General features: G+C 37.0%; 1 protein-coding gene across 3 annotated transcripts; it reads right to left on the reverse strand.

Annotated features, from left to right (window-relative positions):
- Positions 1-79: 79 nt before the first annotated feature.
- Positions 80-19,909, reverse strand: PNPLA4 (patatin like phospholipase domain containing 4). 3 transcript variants are annotated; one of them, XM_038147728.1, is made up of 9 exons: positions 19,701-19,909; positions 18,502-18,788; positions 17,665-17,791; positions 11,940-12,124; positions 8,020-8,114; positions 7,716-7,851; positions 4,435-4,500; positions 3,039-3,191; positions 80-1,162 (listed from the first exon to the last, which is right to left on the reverse strand). In XM_038147728.1, exons 2-9 carry the CDS (start codon positions 18,658-18,660, stop codon positions 1,013-1,015), a joined length of 1,071 nt encoding a protein of 356 aa, XP_038003656.1. In that variant the 5' UTR covers positions 18,661-18,788; positions 19,701-19,909; the 3' UTR covers positions 80-1,012. The 3 variants fall into 3 exon arrangements, with proteins under 3 accessions (XP_038003656.1, XP_038003674.1, XP_038003667.1); XM_038147746.1 differs by having other exon boundaries at positions 80-1,144; positions 19,701-19,904; XM_038147739.1 differs by lacking the exon at positions 19,701-19,909 and adding an exon at positions 19,133-19,692.
- Between the last annotated feature and the right edge of the window lie 1,051 nt (positions 19,910-20,960).

The raw sequence follows: 20,960 nt of genomic DNA on the forward strand, positions 1-20,960 counted from the left end.
TTCATAAATGCTTGATTCAACCTCCAATTTTAACTTTTTTTTTTTAACCTAATAAATCAACTTAAGCCCTACACTTTTAAACCACACACTCTTTGCTTTTACATAAACAGTTGCAGATTTTAGCATTTGGGCACTGAGACTGAAAGTCCTGAACTTAAGGTAATCAATGCAACATGAATGTTAAAATAATAAGGTATGGGAATCTGAGCTCATTACCCACTGACTCTCATCAATGACACTCCAGCAGACTGATAGTAGAAAATCAGATCATTACAGCATTCCAAGACACTTGTAAATAAACTCTTGACAGAAGTTTCAAGAAAATATATTTATTCAGTTTTGGCAGAGGGAGAAAACATAATAAATATAACAATTTTTACACCCTTCTTTATATGTTATTTTTATATCTCATTTCTGCTAAAAAAATCAGGTAGTATTTAAAATTTTAAAAGAAGACATTCACTGAGGAAAGAACTTTTAAAGTGAAAAAAATACATAAGAGTGCAAATGTTTTATCTTCTTGTGTCTAGTACTTAATTTTCAAGACCTTTGGAACAGTGCAAGTTACATTTTAGTTCAGTAACAATGTGAGCATCCAGTTAATATGCAGAACTAATACACAGAATTCTGTTACATGAATAATACAGATGGTAATTTTTCATTATATAACATCAATTCTCCTCTCAAATAACACTGAAAAAGACCTTTCCAAATTTCTGTAATTATGACACTTTTTACAAATCCCACACTCAAGTCCCCAGCTGAAGCAAAATGAATCTAAGTGGAACCTCCTCAAAACAAGACATTCACCAGGCACGTCCAGCTCCTGTTCTGACATGTTTATACAGCTCCGTGGAGTGCAACTGATACTTTCTCAGCAAAAGCAGATTCAAGTCCATTGGGAAGTTTATTTTCATGAACAGGAACTGAGGCAGCAATCCCTGAGATTCTCTAGGATGCCTGTGGGTGTGTTTTGACATCCCTCATGCTTTGCTAATTTCCTATGAGCTGTCTACTCAAACCAGTTTTCTTTCAATAAAAAGCGTACAGCATCGTCAAAGCCATTTTGGTACAACAATTCCATTTTCTCCTGGTCTGGTGGGAACAAAGCTTGATTAAGCCTTACTAGGTTGGCCAGAGACAGCTGCAACAGAGCAAGAAGCTGTAAATTAGTTTATTAATGCAACTTATCTAGATGTGACTGTTCTGTCATCTGTTTCATGGAGCATATGTAAAATGAAAAGACTGGCATGGCTGTGCCTCCACCAGGAATTAACCACATCCAGGGTCTCTGCTGGGTGCCAGGACAAACTGGCACAAACAGTCCACACACACAGAGTCAAACTCACAGCATCCAAGACAGACTGTCTGCCTGTAAAACTGTCTGAAGTTTCTGAAACACTTTAGCTTTGGAAACACTCTTGAAACTGTCTCACACAGTGGTAGCTGGCACATGTTAAACTTGTGCAAAGAAGTATTTTGACAACTTACTAGTGCAAACAACCACATTCTTGGGAACATTCCCAGGCAATGTTTAACATAGGAGTATAAATGTAGCTTCTACTACCAACAAATTAAGAACTACTCAGCATCTTAAGTGGCCACTCTGAATATGTAAACGGATTTTGGAGGTTTATTCTTGAATAGAGATTTTATTAAATTGTTTACAACAAACTAAAAATATAATTATATTTAATAATGTTCTGAAAAATTTCTTTATATAATTAATACTTAGTCACATTATTAGAAACAATTTTGCAAAACAATATCTGAATCATCTTCATTATTTGAAGTAAGCAATTATTCAAATTCTGACACTAGGAGAGGGAGAGACAGAAAACTATTTACATTCCCATATAGAGAGATGAAGATGTACAACTCTTCAATTTATGCAGGTTACAATATTGCTGAAATGAAATTATTCTTAGTCATCATTTTTACAGCCCCAAAAGCAGAGGTGCTTCAATTTGAATAGTTTAAAATGTTGCCTGGGATTTTGCACAAGTTTGCACATGACCCCAGTAGCAATGTAACTGTGCAATAATTTCCTGTCTCTAAACTAAAACAATCACCAGCTCATTTTTCATCCTCTAGATACAAAACACAACCAAGAAATATACAATGAATTATTATATTTCCAAGATATATATGAAATCAATAATTTCATACTTTATGATCTTTACCAAGTACTACCATGCTTAATATCACTCTGTGAAATATTATGAAGATTCAAAAACTGGTCCAATTGAGAAAGGCATTACATATAACACTAATTTTACTAAAATTAAGAGAACATTAAAAACTGCCTAGAAAGAAAGTTTTAAACTAATTATTATTGTTAATTTTTCTTTCTAAAGGAATACTGTTGACCAGTAGGTCTATCACTATTCAGTATTTTCTTTCAGCATGCTGAAGAAAGCAAAACTGTGGTTAAAGCTTGTGAGAAAAAGGTTACAAAGACAGAAATGTCAACAATGAAAAGGAAACAATAAAAATCAGTCTTGTATTGCAACATACAGAAATGTTTCTGCAACTTCTAACAAAACTTCTGAAAATGCATTGTAGTCACAAATGTTCACAAGCTCTCGTGTGCAAATCAGTGACAAATCACTGTATATATCATTTTAAATGTATAACTTAGACTTGTATTTCAAATTCAGTTAGAGCAATTGATTTCAGTGAGTATGAGGAAATGTTCTGCAGCTGCCTTCTTCTGAGGTATTGCACTTTATTTTTTTCTAAAAACATCTTGCATAGACAAAGACACCTGATATGTAAACCAAACCTAGTATTATTTACACTGAACAGCCTGATATAATTTGTTCAATTTTGTACTAGATCACTGCTTTTCAAACTTTCTTCTTTCTTCTACATTTTCCTTTCCTTGTGTTTCAGAGAAGGTTTAACCTCCATTTGCAAAACAGAAAATGCCAAAACTTTACATAAGCTGATATAAGAGCACAAAATAAACACTTAAATATGAAGATAACTGCAGAAGTATGTTTTAGTGTTTTTAAATTTATAAACAAGCAACTTACCATCATGTCTTGTTTTGCTAATTTAACATACAGGTCCACACGCCCTTTATCTTGTGGACAGATATCTAATCGACCACTGAAAGGGGAAATTGTCACCGTTCTTCCAACAGGCAAGATAGGAAGGCCATTGGTAAGGCCACCATCAACCCACTTCTATTGGAAAACAGATATATTATCAAAGTAACACCAGTACAGTATGACCACAATGCAATACTTTACCCTTATTGACCCTCCCTCCTTCACTTTCAAGAAAACTTACAAGTTTCCCTCTAAGAATACAATGAAAAAGCTTTAGTGTGTGTCAAATATCAAGGAACTGACAATGTACACACAGAGATTTGAATCAATGAGCATTTAACATAATGTACAAATTCACGTGTAAGGTATTTATCAAGCTACTTATAAGACTTTTTAGTTAATTAAAAATAAAATGTTCCATATGGAATTTTTCTCAATGCACACATATAAAGACAAGACTGTTAACATAACATACATACACATAACATATCAGATATTAATCAGATAACGTATATTCCTCTAGAAAATTATTCTGATTGACAACTGGAGCTGTACAATCTGTATGTGCAGGTACTCAGACTGCAGAAGTTAAACCACAAATGACTCCTCTCCTCTTCTGTGATTTTTTTCTTCCAGAGCCTCATTTCTTCTTACATACACTACACAAGACAGCAGTAGCTGGAAAGTGGAAGGTAAAGGCAGGAAGGAGCTGAACAACTATGACATAAGAGGGAGCAGACCTAATCCTGCTGCAGGAGTTGAGCACAGCGAAGAATGAGATCTAGGGGCCAAATTCCATTCCAATATAAACAGGACACCTGTGACATCTCTTGTTAATGTACTTATACCTTCCTACTTCTTTCTGTGTCACAGGCATAGCTCAAAATTCAGCAGGGGTCTGCTGGCTAAATGGATTCACTGACATCATCCATGAGATCTGTTGACCAGATGCATCACATTGATCAGCTGATATGTATTGCTGTATCTGTAATTCTAAAGCTGACAAGCTTTCTGATATAATGACTACTTTGCTAGCAGCAAATACATATGGTTTTGTGGGGCTTTTTGACAGGGGGGGTCTGTGAAGGTTATAAAGGTACTGGAGATATTTCTACGAATGGGGAACTGAAGTATCATCTATTTATCATAAGGAAGAAATAGCCATTTTCACGCTTTTAAAATTATGCTTTAAGTGTTCATATATTTATGTAAGAAAAACAAAAATGTTGTAGGAGCTAGATTGAGTAGACAATTGTAAAAAGGTTTCCTTATAAGAAATACAAAATATAGTACTGAAATTGCTTTCCCTTAAGACAAAATAATTACACCATAAATGAAAAACATTTTAAAAGAAAGTTTGTAGCTCATGAAAAATTACCTGTCCTTTAAATTCCACTGGCTTAATTCCTGCATACACTGGTATAAAACTACTTGCTAGCAGGACCTAGAGAAAAGAAAGCAGAAAGAGCAGAGAAAAAAAATGGCAACAAAGTAATTTAGAACTAATACATGTTTCCATGTATATTTACCAGTCAATATATTAGTTTTACATAAATGCACTGTCATTTCAAAATGTCTTCTTGTTGTGGTATGTCAAAATGTGATTAAAATTATTCAATAGGGTTTGGTTTTTTAAGACATCACAGTGATAACTGTTAAAACAAACAATCAAAATTTAACTCAATGACTATGTGATTTAAGAGTAGATTCAACTTAGTTTTACACAATGTGAAGTAAATCTACGTTTTTCAAGAAATTAAATATGCATATGATAAAAAAGCAATTTATTGTCAAAGAAGAAGCTGACCAAGTCATTCTGTTAGCATATTAATATAGTGTTTACTTTTCTAATCAGATTGCCATGAACATCCAGGAAATTCACATATGTATACCTTTACCAATGTTTGTATTTATATATTCAAATACTAACAAACTACTATTTCCCCTACTGTAAGGCTTCATTGCTGTCTACAGCCGTTCTTGATTTTTATTTTAATTTTTTTTTTTAGCCAGGACACTCTGATCTCATGTACAGTTGTGCACACAAATATACCCTTCTATCCATTCATAGCAATACCTATGAGACAGTGCGGTATTTCTATACCTGTGTACCACCCATACATATAGAAGCAATCAGTATACAGCATTTCCAGGAGAAAAGGTAAATGCAGGGACAAAGTGCAGTATGCCAGAATTTTTCATACACCTAAATAGGGTGGATATGCACACGCTTGTGTGGTGGCACTGATGACCAACCTGGGGAACAGAAGCAGGTCACAAACTGGTGCATACACTGTGTGAAAGATTAAAAGCTGCAGAAAAAAATCACAATCCATAGAGATTATGAAAGAAAATGCCTATGCTTTTTTGGCTGGACTTACATTTACTTTTACAAAATTTAAGTTATTTTAGTATTAAGCCCTTCTGTTCCCCTAACAAGTTTTAATAAAGACTGTAAATGTGTATGAAGTCTTCAACTTCTGCTCTGAGAACAGTTTTCCTGCCTATTTCTCTTCCTAGTGATGTAGAGCTTTGTCTGAGCACAGATAAAAAGGCTCTCTCAGTTTCCAAAAGTGAAACTGCAGCTATTTCTCTACTGAACAGGCCTTTTGCTCACAAAAGTCTACAACAAGATTCCCAAGTTCCCAACATCAGCTTCTTCCCCAGCCCTGCACCTTTTCTCCTCTCTTCCTCAATTCCATCTCAATGACTTTGGCCCTTCTAAACTAAGAGAAATGCAGAAAAAAGATTTAGTGAATGGAGTCAAAACCAGGTGACTCCTGCGAAGTTGGAGTTCTTTTCAAGAGGCCTGAAGAAAGCAGCTGTTCTTATAAAGTCACTGAGATCTCCTGAGAGAGGAAAGGCAGAACAAGTTTGAAGAACAAATACTTTCAGTATTTCCTACCACTAACAGAGCAGCGTGGACTTCTAGGCACTACTTTATTTTACCAAAGTAAATGTACCAGTGTTCTGTGCCTTGCTCCCTCACAAACACACAGTTCATGCCTCTCTTCCCCCTCACCTCCAGTTTAGGAACTGCAAATCTATGAATGCTGATACACGACAATTGTCTTCACATATGGAAAGACTAGTTAAAAAATGGGAGACTATTACCTGCCTTTCCAAGTCCATAGGGAATAGTAAAAAAGATAAAAGCTTAACATTGTAGCAACGTGCATTCAGTTTAGCCATGATGAAAAACTTTGGAACCGTAAGGCTTGGTTGTTAAGCATTGAGGTTGAAAGATTTCTGGCAGGGGGTACAGATGTTTTGCTATATAAAACAATCTGCCCAGCAGTACCTTTATCCATGCCCTGGCTGTAGGTCATGCCTAGGCATGATACAATAAAATAACCTAACAAGCTCTACCATCCCTGCTCCTGTGGCAGCCACCAGCACTCAGAGAGCTGTACTCATGATACAGACAGAGCTGAAGGCAGGCACAAAAACAGGCATTAGGAGCTGGACTGAAAGATCAGACAATATGAATATATTCCAATGAGCAGTTATGTGTAATTTCATTACTATTATTCCAACCCACCCTACTGCTATCATCGAGAACAAAAGAATAGAACAGCAATGGCTAAATCAAGGAAAAAAACTATTGAAATACTAGTAAAATGTACATATTCTCAAGGTCTTCCTTATGCTTCTCACTGTCTCCAGGTTAGAAGATTTCACTGCAAAAACACATAAAGAATAAAAATCTCCACACTAGCTACCATTGCATACTACAGCTAGAAACAATAGTGCATAACTTGAGATAAACTCTTCACAGAATTATATTTGCATGACAAAGTCCTGTAAATTTTGAGCACTGTCTATGTAGAATATAATAGGGTCAAAATTTTAAAAAGTAAAAGGTAAGTAAAAAAAGCAAACTTTAAAGGCAAACTTCCAACGGACACTTTAAGGTTTTGTTAATAAGTGTCATTTTTTAAAGTGATAACTATAAAGAATTTGCACTAAGCATCCACAAGGATAGAGAAAGAAGGAATTCCTTCTTATACTATTTTCTCCTTTAATCTGATACATCTTATTATGTCTTCCACTAAGATAGAATCAATTACTAGAAAGAACATCTGCTTCACATGCATCTGAATTGCTCCTACCATCTCTTATCAGCTTATGCATACAATCCTGATCCAAATTTAAAATGTGGCATTCAGATGAAGAGAAGGACAGTGGAAGATATACTTTCCAGCTTATATACAGTACTTAGCATTACATTATAACTAGTATCCACAAGCACCTGTAGGAACTGTTCCATTTTTTTAAAACTTCTTTTTATGATGAAACAATGATATCAGTGAAGTAAGAGATGCAAACATTTTTAAAACATTTTGAGATTTTTTACTGTGTTCTCATTTACTTCAACAATTAGTTACCTGTTACTTTTAGAAACACTTTGCCCACAAGGCAGAACTTGAATAAACAGTGAAGGAACACAAATGCCTAATAAATTTAAGCAAAAATTTGTGAACATGTAGGATCAAATTCTGCTTTAAACATTGTTTATATTATGGTTGTAGCACCACTGGGAGTAGACATGGTTACCTGAATAAACCAGTGATTTTACTGTACAATTAATAATATACCCTTAAGCCTTGAAGAAACCCCGGAGTTTTTATTTACAACTACCATATTCAACATGATTACCTTAATGAGGTCCTCCCTGGAGGCAAAGTTTGAAACCAAGTGATTTTGCCCACTCTTGGAGTTAGTGACTGACACATAGAGCCGGTTCTCAGCTATCTCATGAACATCAGAAGGAAGAATAGATTCTATGCCCTCCCTAGAGGAAAGAAAATGCTCAGCATTACTCACCACCATTATTTAAAAGCCTTGCTAATGCATTAGGGGTGAGCACCCCACAGCACAGCAGAAATATGCACCCTCTCAATTTGCGTTTGGAGAGCTTTCTAGCACAAAAATGATCTTACAGAAGCATTAAGATAGGTACCTAAGTGTTTTCATAAAATCATAACCAGGCGTTACAGCACCAAAGTTCAATCTTCTGACTTCCTCTGCAAATCCATAGGCAAAGTGCTTACATTTCTGGAAATGAAAAGCATAAACCATTAAGGATGTTAAAGTGATGGGAAGCATGTTCAACTGCAGTACCTAAAATATACTAGAGGCTAAAGCTTTAATAAAAGTTATTAGATCAAACTGAAGGATTTTCCCATATGTAACAAGACATACATAACAAAATGTTATGGTTTGTAACAAGACATACATAACAAAATGTTGGTCCTTTCCTAAGGATTAATTTGTAAGGAAAAAAATCCCTAATAAAAAAAAAGAAAAAAAAAAACAGCTCTGAGGATAACACTCCAACAACCAAGCAAAGTTAAAGGCTATTCTTCTATACTCAGTTCCCTAGATCAAGCCATTACAAGAACAAACATTTAGTTCAAAGTCTAAAGCCACCTTTCATTTTAAGGTCTGCTTCAGAACTTAAACCAGACACAAGTATACCTTAAGATGCTTATAAGCAGTAAGAAAAATTAAAAATACAAGAATTTCTTCTCACTAAAGCAAAAAACAAGCTACTAGCAAATACACATATTTAATTAATAAAATACTATGGCAGTATTTAATGAATGGAAAACTGATGATATGTGACATACAAAGAAAATACACATCAGAAAAACAGGTAACAGATTCCTGCACAGAGAATCTTTTACACAAGCTGAAATGCCCAGCATTAATGACTGCAAAAAAATAGCTTGAAGTGTGAGTCACAAGAACTCCAAAGGGACAGTGAAGGAATTGGTATAATTTATTTTTAGCCATAACATTCTGAAACAATGAATTATGATCCTAAGTGCTTAAGACTCACTATTCAATATTTGTAATCCTTTTTTTATCCTTTCATGCAGGTTTTTCTAATGATTTTAGGGACTTCAGAAAAAAACCTAAATTCAATCTTATGCAACCTTCTGAAATTGGTACTTTACAAATTCACCCACATTCACCCATATAATCACATGAATAAAAAATAGTTTGGGTTTCCTGGATTATTGGGTATGTGCATAAAGAATAAATATGTTGTTAGTAACAAAATCAATGACTGAGTGACTACAGAAAGGAAAGGGGAAAAAAAAAGAGAGACGTGAATGTATCCCATTGAGGAGGAGAATACAGAAAGAACAAGGAAGGAGGTAGGGTGAGGATTAACATGAGATCAGAGCCAGCTAACTGAAGGAGTTAAACTTCCTCACATCACTTGTATGTTAAAGCACTCAGCTATGCAAAAGACAAAAATGTAGTTCTGGCATCCACTTTCTTTATATGGCCTTTAAATAAATGAATCAAAAAAGTTCACTAAAAGGTTCATATCTCTTAAGAAACAATTATTTGTGCTACTTAGCTTCACATTGGTTAGATCTGCACCTTTACCCCATGAGATACTTGCCACTGCCAGCTCGAAGCCAACTAAAATACATAAGGCACATTCAGACACTTCTCTCTAAAAATGCAAAAAAAAAATCCATAAAATCCTACACAGAAGCACCTCAGAACTACTATCTCTGTATCTAAGATGCTTAAATAAAGTTATGGGGAGCTAAGTGTACCAAACTAGGGAAATGACAGAAAACTACTTTCCATGTTACAAGTGCTAAGAATGGACTGTACCTAGACTCTCAATTTCTGCTCTCAAAAGGGACAACTTCTTACAACTATGAATTGTTTTAGAATCTGAGTGCTAGAAGCTTTAAACAATACATCTACATTTTAAATAGTGACTGATGCCATGTTTAGAAATTGTAACTGCTTGTATTGAGTTAAGCAAACTTGATATCAAACATGACCAAGGTAAATTTAAAATAAAGTTATTTACCTATAACTAAATAAACCTACTTAGAATTTTCAAGTCCCACACATTTAAAAACAGTGACAAAAATCCAATATATGACAAAAAAATTTGGAAACTGTCTTAGAACAGCAATAATATATCTTCAATGTTACATTCTCTCCAAGATAAGGACAGGTTGCATTACAGCTTTGAGACTAGGAGATGCAGAAAGTCCTAATTATGGCTTACCTAACATTGCCATCTCTGGGGGGAAAGGTGGGGGAGGGAAGAAAAAAATAATTAACTGATTAGGAGCTACACTTGTGGATATAAAATACTGCAAGCTAGAAACATAGTAAAGATAATAATATAATTATCCTGATATGAAAAGTTAATTCTATTCAGCACAGAAAACTGCCTTTACTTAAATTACATGAGAATTAGAATTATTCTCACAGACAAAAGAAGTCCCAATTTTCCATTTACACACTGTAACAGAACAACTAAAAAGTACACAAAAAATGAAAGGACTAGAAAGTTCATGAAGCTTTCTTCAGCTTGCAATAATATGACAAATTTTCAAGGAAAATACAACAGACTCAATGTAATGTAGACTTAGTTTCCACAAACAAAAACTAAAAACTGTTCTAATATTTTACTTAGAAAGATCTTTGTAAGCTGGACCAGGCTGAGAACAAGAGCTCATACCCAGGGTCTGCAATAAGCAGAAAAATTTCCTTGGGCTAACAAAGGGCTGCCATGCTCACCACAGAGGAAATTAAAGTCAGAGGTACACATTATACCAGGCACACTTGAAAGTGAACTACCAGTCAGAGGTGACAGAAGGAGAGAAATGCCTGCACAGAATACAATGAGGTTCTCTCCACAACAGAGAGGAACTCGTCTAATACCAAGTCATATAAAGAATGCTTGCAGGGGAGTGGGATGGGGGAAAGAAGCCAGGGAAAAGCCAACTGCTGAAAGAAGTATAGTTAATGCTGCAAGCTGAGTTCATATCCCAGCAGAAACAACCAACAAACAAACAGAAAGATCAGTGGCAAAGTGGGGTTTTGTGGGACTATTATTTTAATCAAACGAAATGAAATAAGCAAGGCCTAGAGGAATTATCAAATGCTCACCTGGAACAAAATGTAAGCATAACTTAAGACAAGAAATCTAACAGCCTGTTTTTCCCACAATAATTAAAAATAGTAAAGAAATACTAACATTTTGGCAATCCTGGTCCTTTACATTTATTAAGGCGCAGTCACTACAGACAGTTCAGGAGGGGAAAGCAGCCTTAACCTGTGGGGAAAACCAAGCAAACAGACACCAAAAAACCCCCTAATGCTCTCCAAGCAAACAGGCACCAAAAACCCCCTAATGCTCTCCATGGAATCTATAACACTGTAATCACTGAACAGAACCTTGGTCTCTCTGCATGACACCACGTGCACTGTGAGAAAGGAGTGGCATCTCTGGAGATGAAATAACCCAGATGCATGTCAGAACAGAATGCTGTGAGGGTTAATCCTTCTGGCTGCTCTTAAGGCATGGGCTGCACTGAGTCTAAAGGAGATGCAAAAGCCTTTAATGCTGTTCAGTGGAGGACAGGCACCAAGAAAAAGATCTGAGCAGGTGGGAGCTGTTTATGAAGACACACTCCATCTACCATTTTAACCTCCTTTCAGAAAAGGTTAGAAGGGTGGTGCTATGCACTTGCTTAGCAAAGCCTATCTCTAACAGACCAATGATTCACTTTGTTATGCACCATCATTAAGTATACATTTGGGTATATTAAAGTATATCTGTTGTCTACAAATTACGATTCACACACATGAGATTTGTATTACACAGCTTAAAATATAAGGTTCGTAAGAAATATTTTTATCATTAACATTTTGCTTATGAGTCAGAGATATGGTTATTGAAAACATTATACAAGAGTCCTGTTCCTAGCAAGTAACAAGAAGAAAATAAAAAGACAAAAAACATTTTAGTAAACTTAATGGAAGATGATTATAAACAAAAATGTCCTTTGAAAATTATCATGGCCTTTACCTACGAGTTTATTAATTTACCTCTATATTTTCTGGCACTGCTAACAAGACAGCGGCAGCCAGAGATCCCGCAGAAGCTCCCGCAAAAGCTTTCACATCTCTCAGTAACTTCTTACCATGCCTGTGAAAAGCAGCTGCTGCCCCCAAGTGGTAAATGCCCAGAAAGCCACAAGCTGCGAAGGACAGGTTGATGTGTCTCATTTGGGCTGTGGAAACAGTACGTCACGGTCAGTCTCTCGCAATTCGTCTTGCAATATACATTTATTCTTTTTCCATAACAAACTCTAACTATATAAAAAAACCACAGGTTATTTGGGAACACTAAAAGTTTTTGATTACTAAACTTGTCAAACAATCAGCAGTTAGTTTAGTATCTCCGAAACAGAAAACAACTCTAAAATAATCCTTAGTACAAATTCCTTTTTAAATCAATCAAAAATACATACTTTATATATAAACATAAATATATATTTTCATCTGATTTGTTGAAGAGCTGGTGAACAAAAGTGATTAAAGAACACCTTGGAAGAACAAATATTGTTAGCTACCTCTAGCAAAAAATCAAATTAATTATAAAACTGCTGGTTACTGTCTCATCAGGCAGTCACAGGACTGGGAAAATGAATTCAAACTGAGAGAAAGTTAAGATTGGATATTAGGAAGGAATTCTTTATTGTGAGTGTGGTGAGGCACTGGAACATGCTGCCCAGAGATGCTGTGGATACTCCATTTCTGGCAGTGCTCAGGGCCAGGCTGGATGGAGCTCTGAGCAAATGGCCTAGTGGGAGGTGTCCCTGCCCATGGCAGGGGAGTTGGAATGAGATGATCTCTAAGGTGCCTCACATCCCAAGGCACTCTATGATTCTATGATCACGCCCCCCCTTACACAAGGCAGAGCCTTGAATCCATTATAATTCTCTAAGAGAGGAATTTTTTTCTGTCATCTTTGAAACTCATTTGCTTACTAAAATTATTATTAGAGAAATTTTTAAACTAATTACTAGTTTAAAAAAAGAAAAACAAAAAACATATTTTTGCTGCTATTAAAATAAGAAGGAATAAAAAATCCCAAAATAAAATACAAAGCGCACTAAATGTAGGAAAACACACACATACTCCAAAGAAATTTAAATTAAACAAAAAAGAACCCAGAAATAGGAAGCGTAAGTTCAGATTCTTAAGGATAGTCAATTAAATAAACAAACAGAATGCTGTGCAATTGATTAGCTCTCCTGTTTCTGCACATAATGAAAGCAAGGTATTTCATAGATTGTATTTTACAGATGTAAGAGATATTGTACACATTATCTTAGTATTGAATTAAAAATAACCCCCTGCCGTACTTGGGTTCATCTTAATATGAATGGGAACAAAAGACAGAAACTGTTATATCAGTCCTGATGAAGACAGGCAAACATATACAGCACCACATTTTTGTTCAAGATACTTGTTCATCTCTGAAATGGAAAAGCCAGGAAAGATGAGAAGAAACAGCTCTCAAAACCATTAGATAAGAAGGCATGCTAAACCCAACTGCTTTACCCACAGCATGATTAAAATCAGACCTTATGATCTGAGCAGGTTTGCTATTTTACAGAGAGAGCATCTCACAGTGCCAGGGAATATTTGGTGCACCAGTCAGTCTGCTAAAACACATAGTTTATCAACTGTGCTGGAAACGCTTCCATACCCACTTGAAAGTAGGAATAGTTGTAACAAATCTAACACATTTGTAGTCAGAGAAAGTACTAGAGGTTGGCTCTTGCTGTGACAACAGGAGAGAAAGACATTTAGAATGAAGAAAGTGATACATTGATTTACTATTTTTGCAAAAAAGGATCTTTTAATTTAAAGAAAAGTCCGTGTACTGAATAGAAGTTAAAAAAAACTTTACTCAAGATGCTACTGGAAAATAACAAACACAACTCTGTTGTTTTTTTTTTAATGGAGTGGAAGAAAACTAAAACAGTCTTTGAAGTATGATGCCACAATGTGCTTCCTTTCAGGATAGCTAAACTCTTGGGAGTTAAACCAGCTGCTGCAGCTGACTCCATACCTCCTACAAATTAGGAGCAAAGATGCATTTGCATCACAGGCCATTCTGACAAAAAGGGGAAGCTGGTTAAAGCAACTGCATTCTTACACAGGAATGAAAGAATCAACTCCCATTTCTATGCAAAACAAATCTCAAGATCAAGACACTACTAATATGAAGCACTATATGAAATAAAGATTACGTTTACATAGCTGATAGGTCAAAAAGTATGCAAAGTACAAGTTCACAAATCCAAAGGATTACATCTAAGGGACCTATGAAATGCAACTAAGAAATGCAAGTGTAAGATAATAAGGTTATGTAAATCAAAATAAGTATATGGATGCTTATGTACATGTACACACACATTTAAACCTTCTACTAGGCTCACACTCCAAAAAGTATCTCTCTCTGCTGGAAAACAATTAAATGTTCACAAAAAAAAAAAAAAAAAAAAAAAAAAAAAAAAAAAAAAAAAAAAAAAAAAGATGAGAACCACAAAGAGTATCTAAAACGTGGTTACAGTAAAAAACTTCAGATTAAAAGGTTTTTTAAAAAGAAAAACTCCCTACAAATGTGGAAGAAAAATCATACTTCATTGTGTAAAGAAGGGCCTGGTACATTTCTCTAAAGCAAGAACAGAAAAAGAGGTTATATGAACTGAGGAAACTATTCAAATGTCAGATCAAAAATTACAGAACATATCTGACTAAAGTCAGATATCCATACCTCCTCATACACACCTACATGAAGAAATTATAGTCTCTTAGACAAGCTCTAGTTCCATCTAATTATCAGCTACTGCGAGTAACCACTATTCTCTTTTTGGTGCCTGGATACATGGCATTCACTCTTTCATATGAGTTAATTTCTTAACACTTGAATCCCACACTTTCCTGACTCCTTCATTTCCCTACCCAAGAGACAGAAAGAGAGATTATTGAATGAGTATTCACATCCGTTATTTGACTGACAAAAGGATTCAGTGAGAGAACACACAAGAAGAAAAAACAGCGCTAAGATTTCAAGTCAAGGAATACGGCTCAAGAATGCTGCTAGTCTCACACTCTGTGAAAAGCAGATTAATTTCAAGTCCAAAAAGATTAAATTAATACAACATTAAAATAAGGTAATTTTTTTACTTTTAGCAAACAGAAGTACTTAACCCCCTGGATTTGTATGGCATGCAATACAATACATTGTTTTACAGATTCCCCAAGAGAACCTCAAATTAAGAGTAGCAATAGCATAGCTGTGTTACCCAGACACTACATTTCTATTAATTAGGATCAATTCCCAGGTATACATTAAGTATTTGTCATATACAAAAAAAAAATTTTAATTCCTCACTACAAATGTTAATTGGCAGATGACATTCATGCTCAAATGACAGATCCACTGGTTACATCTAGTTTCATGACTGAGAAATGGGGTATGCATATGTATCCATCAAACCTTTTAACTGGGTAAATAATGAGTAGGAAAAAAATCACTGAATCATTCAAGCGACTTCTTGCCCAACATTCTTATGCTTAAAACATGGTCAGCTATCAGATCAAATTTGGTTGCTCAGGGCTTTACCCAGTTGTTAACTTGAAAATCTTGCCATGTTTAGCTCCTAAGTGATACCTAGCATTTGTCTGTTGCTGGGTGACACAATCAGGTCTTCTTTGATTTGTTCAGAATATTGAAATCAGTAGAGTATTGCAAATACCCAGCATTACAGAGAAGAAACAGAACATTAATATCTTCAATCCTGCACCCACCTGCAGGAAAGTGGGTGGAACTGAGGTCTCTTCAACAAATCTGTAAAAAAGCACTTAACCTACAAAGGATGCAGATGACGAAGATGAAACAGACAAATAAGAATCATGATTCTGTAAGAACTACTGCTCCACAGATACAGTTAGGCAATGTTGTTTCACCTTGCAAACAAATCTCTGAATAAGAGGAAAAGGTAAGAAAGCATTTTTTAGATGAATGTCTTGTAAAATCAGAAAGGAAAGTAATAGGAAACTGGACACTTTAAAAAGAATTCTTGCAAATATGTCATGGCATCACTCAATTTGCAAGTTAAAATGGTGTATTTCAGTCAAAGCATGATTCAAAAATGTCTTTTGCTTTGATGATATGACAGATCCCCACCTTTCTGATCAAAAAAGTATAGTATGATTATAAAAACTCCAAAGAGGAAACAGAGAGATATTTAATTAAGTATACATTATGACTACTTCCTGACAATTTCTTATAGAGTAACAGAAATAAGGCATATTCAACATGTGGACACAAACCACTTCCTTCACCTGCAGGAGCAGAGAGCAGAAATCTTGCTAACCCTGAAATAGTATGAAACACCTGTTTCACAAGACTTCAAAACAAATATTCTTAGAGAGTTTAACATAAGTTATGACTACTAAGGACATTAACACCTATTAACACAAAGTTGTCATCTTGGCATGTCTTAAGAAAACGTTTCAATGAACCCTGAAGATGCACAAGTACATTTCAGCTGGACAGTGCACATAATGGATGACATAAACAGGACAGAACTAACACTTCTGCCACTGCTTTTCAAAAATGTTGTCATCTTACATGATTGGCAAAATTCAAAATATAAATATTTCAACTGGCCAAGGGGACAGAAATGCTTCTGTTGTCTACAAGAGAAAAAACAGAAGTGTAAGAAAATATATGTAAAAGAAGAACACCGGGGCTGTTCAGTTTCATTGTTTTGCAGATAATGCAGGAGCATTCAGGAATAAACACAAACCTAAGAGTTCCCTATAAAAGATTACCACATCTGCAGGGAAAAAACAACCCACTGGTGATTAAAAATCTATTGAGGGGTGGTGGCATTTCTGTTTACTCAGCAGTATTGCATCCATTTTGTAATGCAAACCTTTAAGAGAATGCATGTAAAAAGACAAGGCTGTACAGAAAAATTATGGTACAGTACCACACAGCTTTCTGAGGACAACTACTGTCTTCCTGATTGTCATGCACATGAAATAGCACAACAGTTTCTCATAGGGCTGTTTCCTGAGAAATGTAATTATATAAACATTGTACCATCCCAGTGTCTTAACCTGTCATAACTACCTCCCTGTCATCCCATTTGTAAACAAAAGCTGAAAATGCCCAAAGCAACTGAGTACAAACACCTTTACAAACAAGACTTAAATATACATAGAATGCAAATGACCAAGCATCCTGAAGCACAGGAGCTAAAATGTATGATGCATAACAGAACATCTGAAGATAAGTTATTAGCAGCGTGACAAAACAAGCAAAGTCACAGAGAAAAAATGCTTAGTTCAGCAGCACTGCTAAAATAAAGGTCATAAAGGTAACTACTAATTTATCTGAATCAAAAATCACCACTGACACAGAAATGTTTGTTTTTTCACATTTCTAACTGGAAAAAAATGCACTAGCATAACAATTCACAGCCTTCAGTGAATATAAGAGTTTGATGAAGTTGAAGAAAAAAATAATAAGTACATAACCTAACCAGCCATTAAGAACCTTATGAAAATCATGAGTCTTTGCAAACTATAACACTTGCATATAATCCCCTTAAAGTTACAAAGAGAAACAGATCACATAGTACAAAACTTTCAAATTAAGATTCTAGACCTTGATCCTTAAGATGTCAACAGAGGGGCAGGGAAGGCTGACTTCCCCAGAAGAGGGCGGGAAAAGGTTCAATACCTTGTAATGAATGTTGTCTTCCATCACATACTCCACTGGGACTTTTTCCAACAGCTATTTTGGCTCCCTCTGCACTAGTAGCCATTTTTCTATCAACTACGGATTGTTTATCATTTACCTTGGAAACCTACAATCAGAGAGTCAGATATATTAAGATGAAAAATAAAAACAACAGTAATATGACATTATTTGACAGTAACTGTTAAGTCACCTAGATGAATTTTGCAGTTGCTTAGCTGACACAAAATGAGTTCAAACCTCAATGTTCCACAACTTATGTCTGCAGCAATTTATATTGTAAAGATGAATTTAACTAGATATTGAAAACCACTGCAAATTGGATATGCCAGTATCAAAAATGAGCTTTATTTTGTGTCCTTTACCACTATTTTTATTTACATCTACAGATTTTTTTATAATCAAACTCTTCTGTTTTTATCCTCCCTTACCAATACATCTCCTCCCTACCCTCTGCTGTGCAACATGGGATCCCTAGGTAATTTTTCAGAGAATTCTGGTCCTATTCCTCACTTAACGATTGTCATTCCAACTAATCAGCCTGTCAGTTATCCTGCAGTACTATCTAGAGCACAGTTTGAAGAACATGAATGTTTCTCCCCAGCTCAGAACTATCAGACTCAAAAATTCACTCTGAAACACTGGTACTCCAGCACTTATTGCTGCCTGCCCCGTTACCTTGATAAACTGAAAGTGTCTTAAATTCATAATTAATGCTGCAAAACCAAAAGCTTAGCTCTGTAGAGTTCAAACTAAATAATTTTATCACTGTATTTAAGCACACCACTTACATCTTTAGAGAATCACAAAAATACTCACCTGGAATTTAACTCTGTTATATGGCACTCTTAAAGTGCAATAGCTTGGAATTCCAATCCAGAACTGCCACGTTTTGGGAAACATGCAGCTACACAATTGGCCTTCTTTCATCTGGAGCAACAGTATTTGAGCACTACAAAGCTTTTTCGCAGTCCACATTTTAATAAAAGCGATGTCTGGATCCAGATGATATGGTAATCAAATAGATACTCACAGTAGCTGTTTTACTACGAAGTTACAAATGAAGCCATAAAAGCACTCAGCAGAAACTGTCTTTTAAGCATAACCTGTTTAAAAGACATTACAAAAAAAAAAAAAAAAAAAAAAAGAAAAAGTAGTTGAAAGGCTCTCATCAAGGTCCTGATATTGTAACAAGGCCCTTCTCACACCCACCAACCCGAAGACACAGAGGCATTAACAGCTGATTCACTTGACAGTGAAACGGTTTTGTAGAGTAGCTCCTCTCTCTCCCTCTCACCAGCCCCCATCTGGTACCGCGTTGCTCACCACCGACTACAAAGCCAATTGTTCATTTCGCAGACAGCAAGAACTAAAATTGTTAATAACAGAGAACCCCAAAGGAACAAACTCTCCCTTAAGATTAACAACACGAATACACTGCTCCGCCTACCTCAGCTGAAAACTGTGGATGCAGTGATCCAGCAACTTCAACTTGTTCACTAAAACAAAGTGCCAGTGTCAAGATCACAGTAAGAGACACTCCAGCACGCTGGCTGGTGCAAGGCAAGCCTCGTCATCTTCTCTGTTACCAGGATAGCACACGGGTTACTCACACACCCGGTGCAAGCCTGGTTTACACCTTGGCCATAAAGAAAAATGTATGGAATTGTGCTTGTTTAGACGAAAAGCAGGTTCCTGCCCGACCATCGCTGCAAACAACCCCACAGTGCTGGCGAGGTCTCGGCGGAACACAGCCGACTTCCAACTTAATCCCAAACAAGGAAGTGACTTAAAGGCGTTCTGTTTCACTTCGTGCGCCACGAGATCAGGCCTGTGGTGTACCTGGATTTTTCCTACCTCCACTTTTATTCAGCAAACAGCCAAAACAAACAAGCAAAACAGCCGAAAGGGCGAGACAAGTTTTTTTTAAAGCTAGCAAACACAGAACGTGAAGTGACAACCGCGGGGCGCACAACGCCAAAGTGCAGCCACTGCGCCCTCTAACCTTGGACACTTACAGCAAGCAGGCGATTCCTACGCGGGACACGGCCCTTCAGAGGCCAGGCACCTCAACCCCGTCCCGATCGCCCGCTGCCTCCCGGGGGCTAACAAGGCCTCCGCGAGGCAGCGGCGGCACCGTGCCCGTCTCGGCCCCGCCTCCCCGGCAGCGGCCCCGCCGCAGCGCCGGATCGCAGTCGGGAGCGGGAGGTCACGGCGGGCCCTGCCCGGCCGCCACCCCCCCGCGCCTGCGCAGCGCGGGCCCGGCAGCGCTGGGAGGAGCGGCGGGGCCCGGGCCGGTGAGGCGGCATCGCCCCGCCTTCGCCACCCGGCCGGCGGCGCTGGGTGTGCGGCCTGGCCTGGCCTGGCCTGGCCTGGTCTGGCTCGGCTCGGCTCGGCTCGGCTCGGCTCGGCTCGGCTCGGCTCGGCTCGGCTCGGCCCGGCCCGGCCCGGCCCCTCCGGGGACTGTTACTGCTGTAGTGTGGGCGGGTCTCCGCACCCTCAGGACCGCCCTTGTACCGAGCAGCGCACCGTGTAACAGCCTCCTTTTGCTGACAAGGTGGCCTCAGGGCAATAAAGATTATAAAGATACAATTTTTTTCTTCCTTTTTATTATTTTTCTAATTTTCTCCTTTTTTTTTTTGAGGGGGGGTCAGTGTTTCCGTTTTACGAAGGTCAGTGCACTCACCCTTCTGTCAGGCCTGAGCAAACTAGCACCCAGATTGAAGATGCAGATGGATTCTGCAGCCAGCAGTGGAGGAAGAAAACATGCTGAGGGAGGGCAAAGATGCCTGTGGAGCAGAAGTGTGGATGTGTGAACTCTCTTACAGCAAGACACCCTCTTGTGGAGTTACTGCCTGCTGATTTCATCATCCTGCACTCCTTCCCCGTATTTACAGGATGAGATTTTAGATGAGAATGCCAGATGGGACCTAGTGGTTAAAAAAAAAAAAAAAAACAACAAAAAACCAGACACTTGTCTTAATTATAGCTGGAGTTTTAATTTCTAGAGGTCAGTACTATGATTAAGACCACATTTGCATCTAAATTAATACTTGGTTGACAGCTGTGGCAAGTCACAAACATGTCAGGAGGACCCTTCTTTTTCTTTTAGATGTGGACTCAAGTACATTAGCTAGCCTCTTGTTCCTTATGTGCTGTGTCTGATATATTAATGAATTAGAAAATGTGTGCTGTGGATGAAGTTTTCTGAGTTGGTAACAAACCTTATATCAAGGTAAGTTACGAGTATAAACACAGCAAGTCATTGTGAAGGACAA

The sequence above is a fragment of the Motacilla alba genome, chromosome 1, assembly GCF_015832195.1.
Source record: "Motacilla alba alba isolate MOTALB_02 chromosome 1, Motacilla_alba_V1.0_pri, whole genome shotgun sequence".
NCBI classification, from domain to species: domain Eukaryota; kingdom Metazoa; phylum Chordata; class Aves; order Passeriformes; family Motacillidae; genus Motacilla; species Motacilla alba.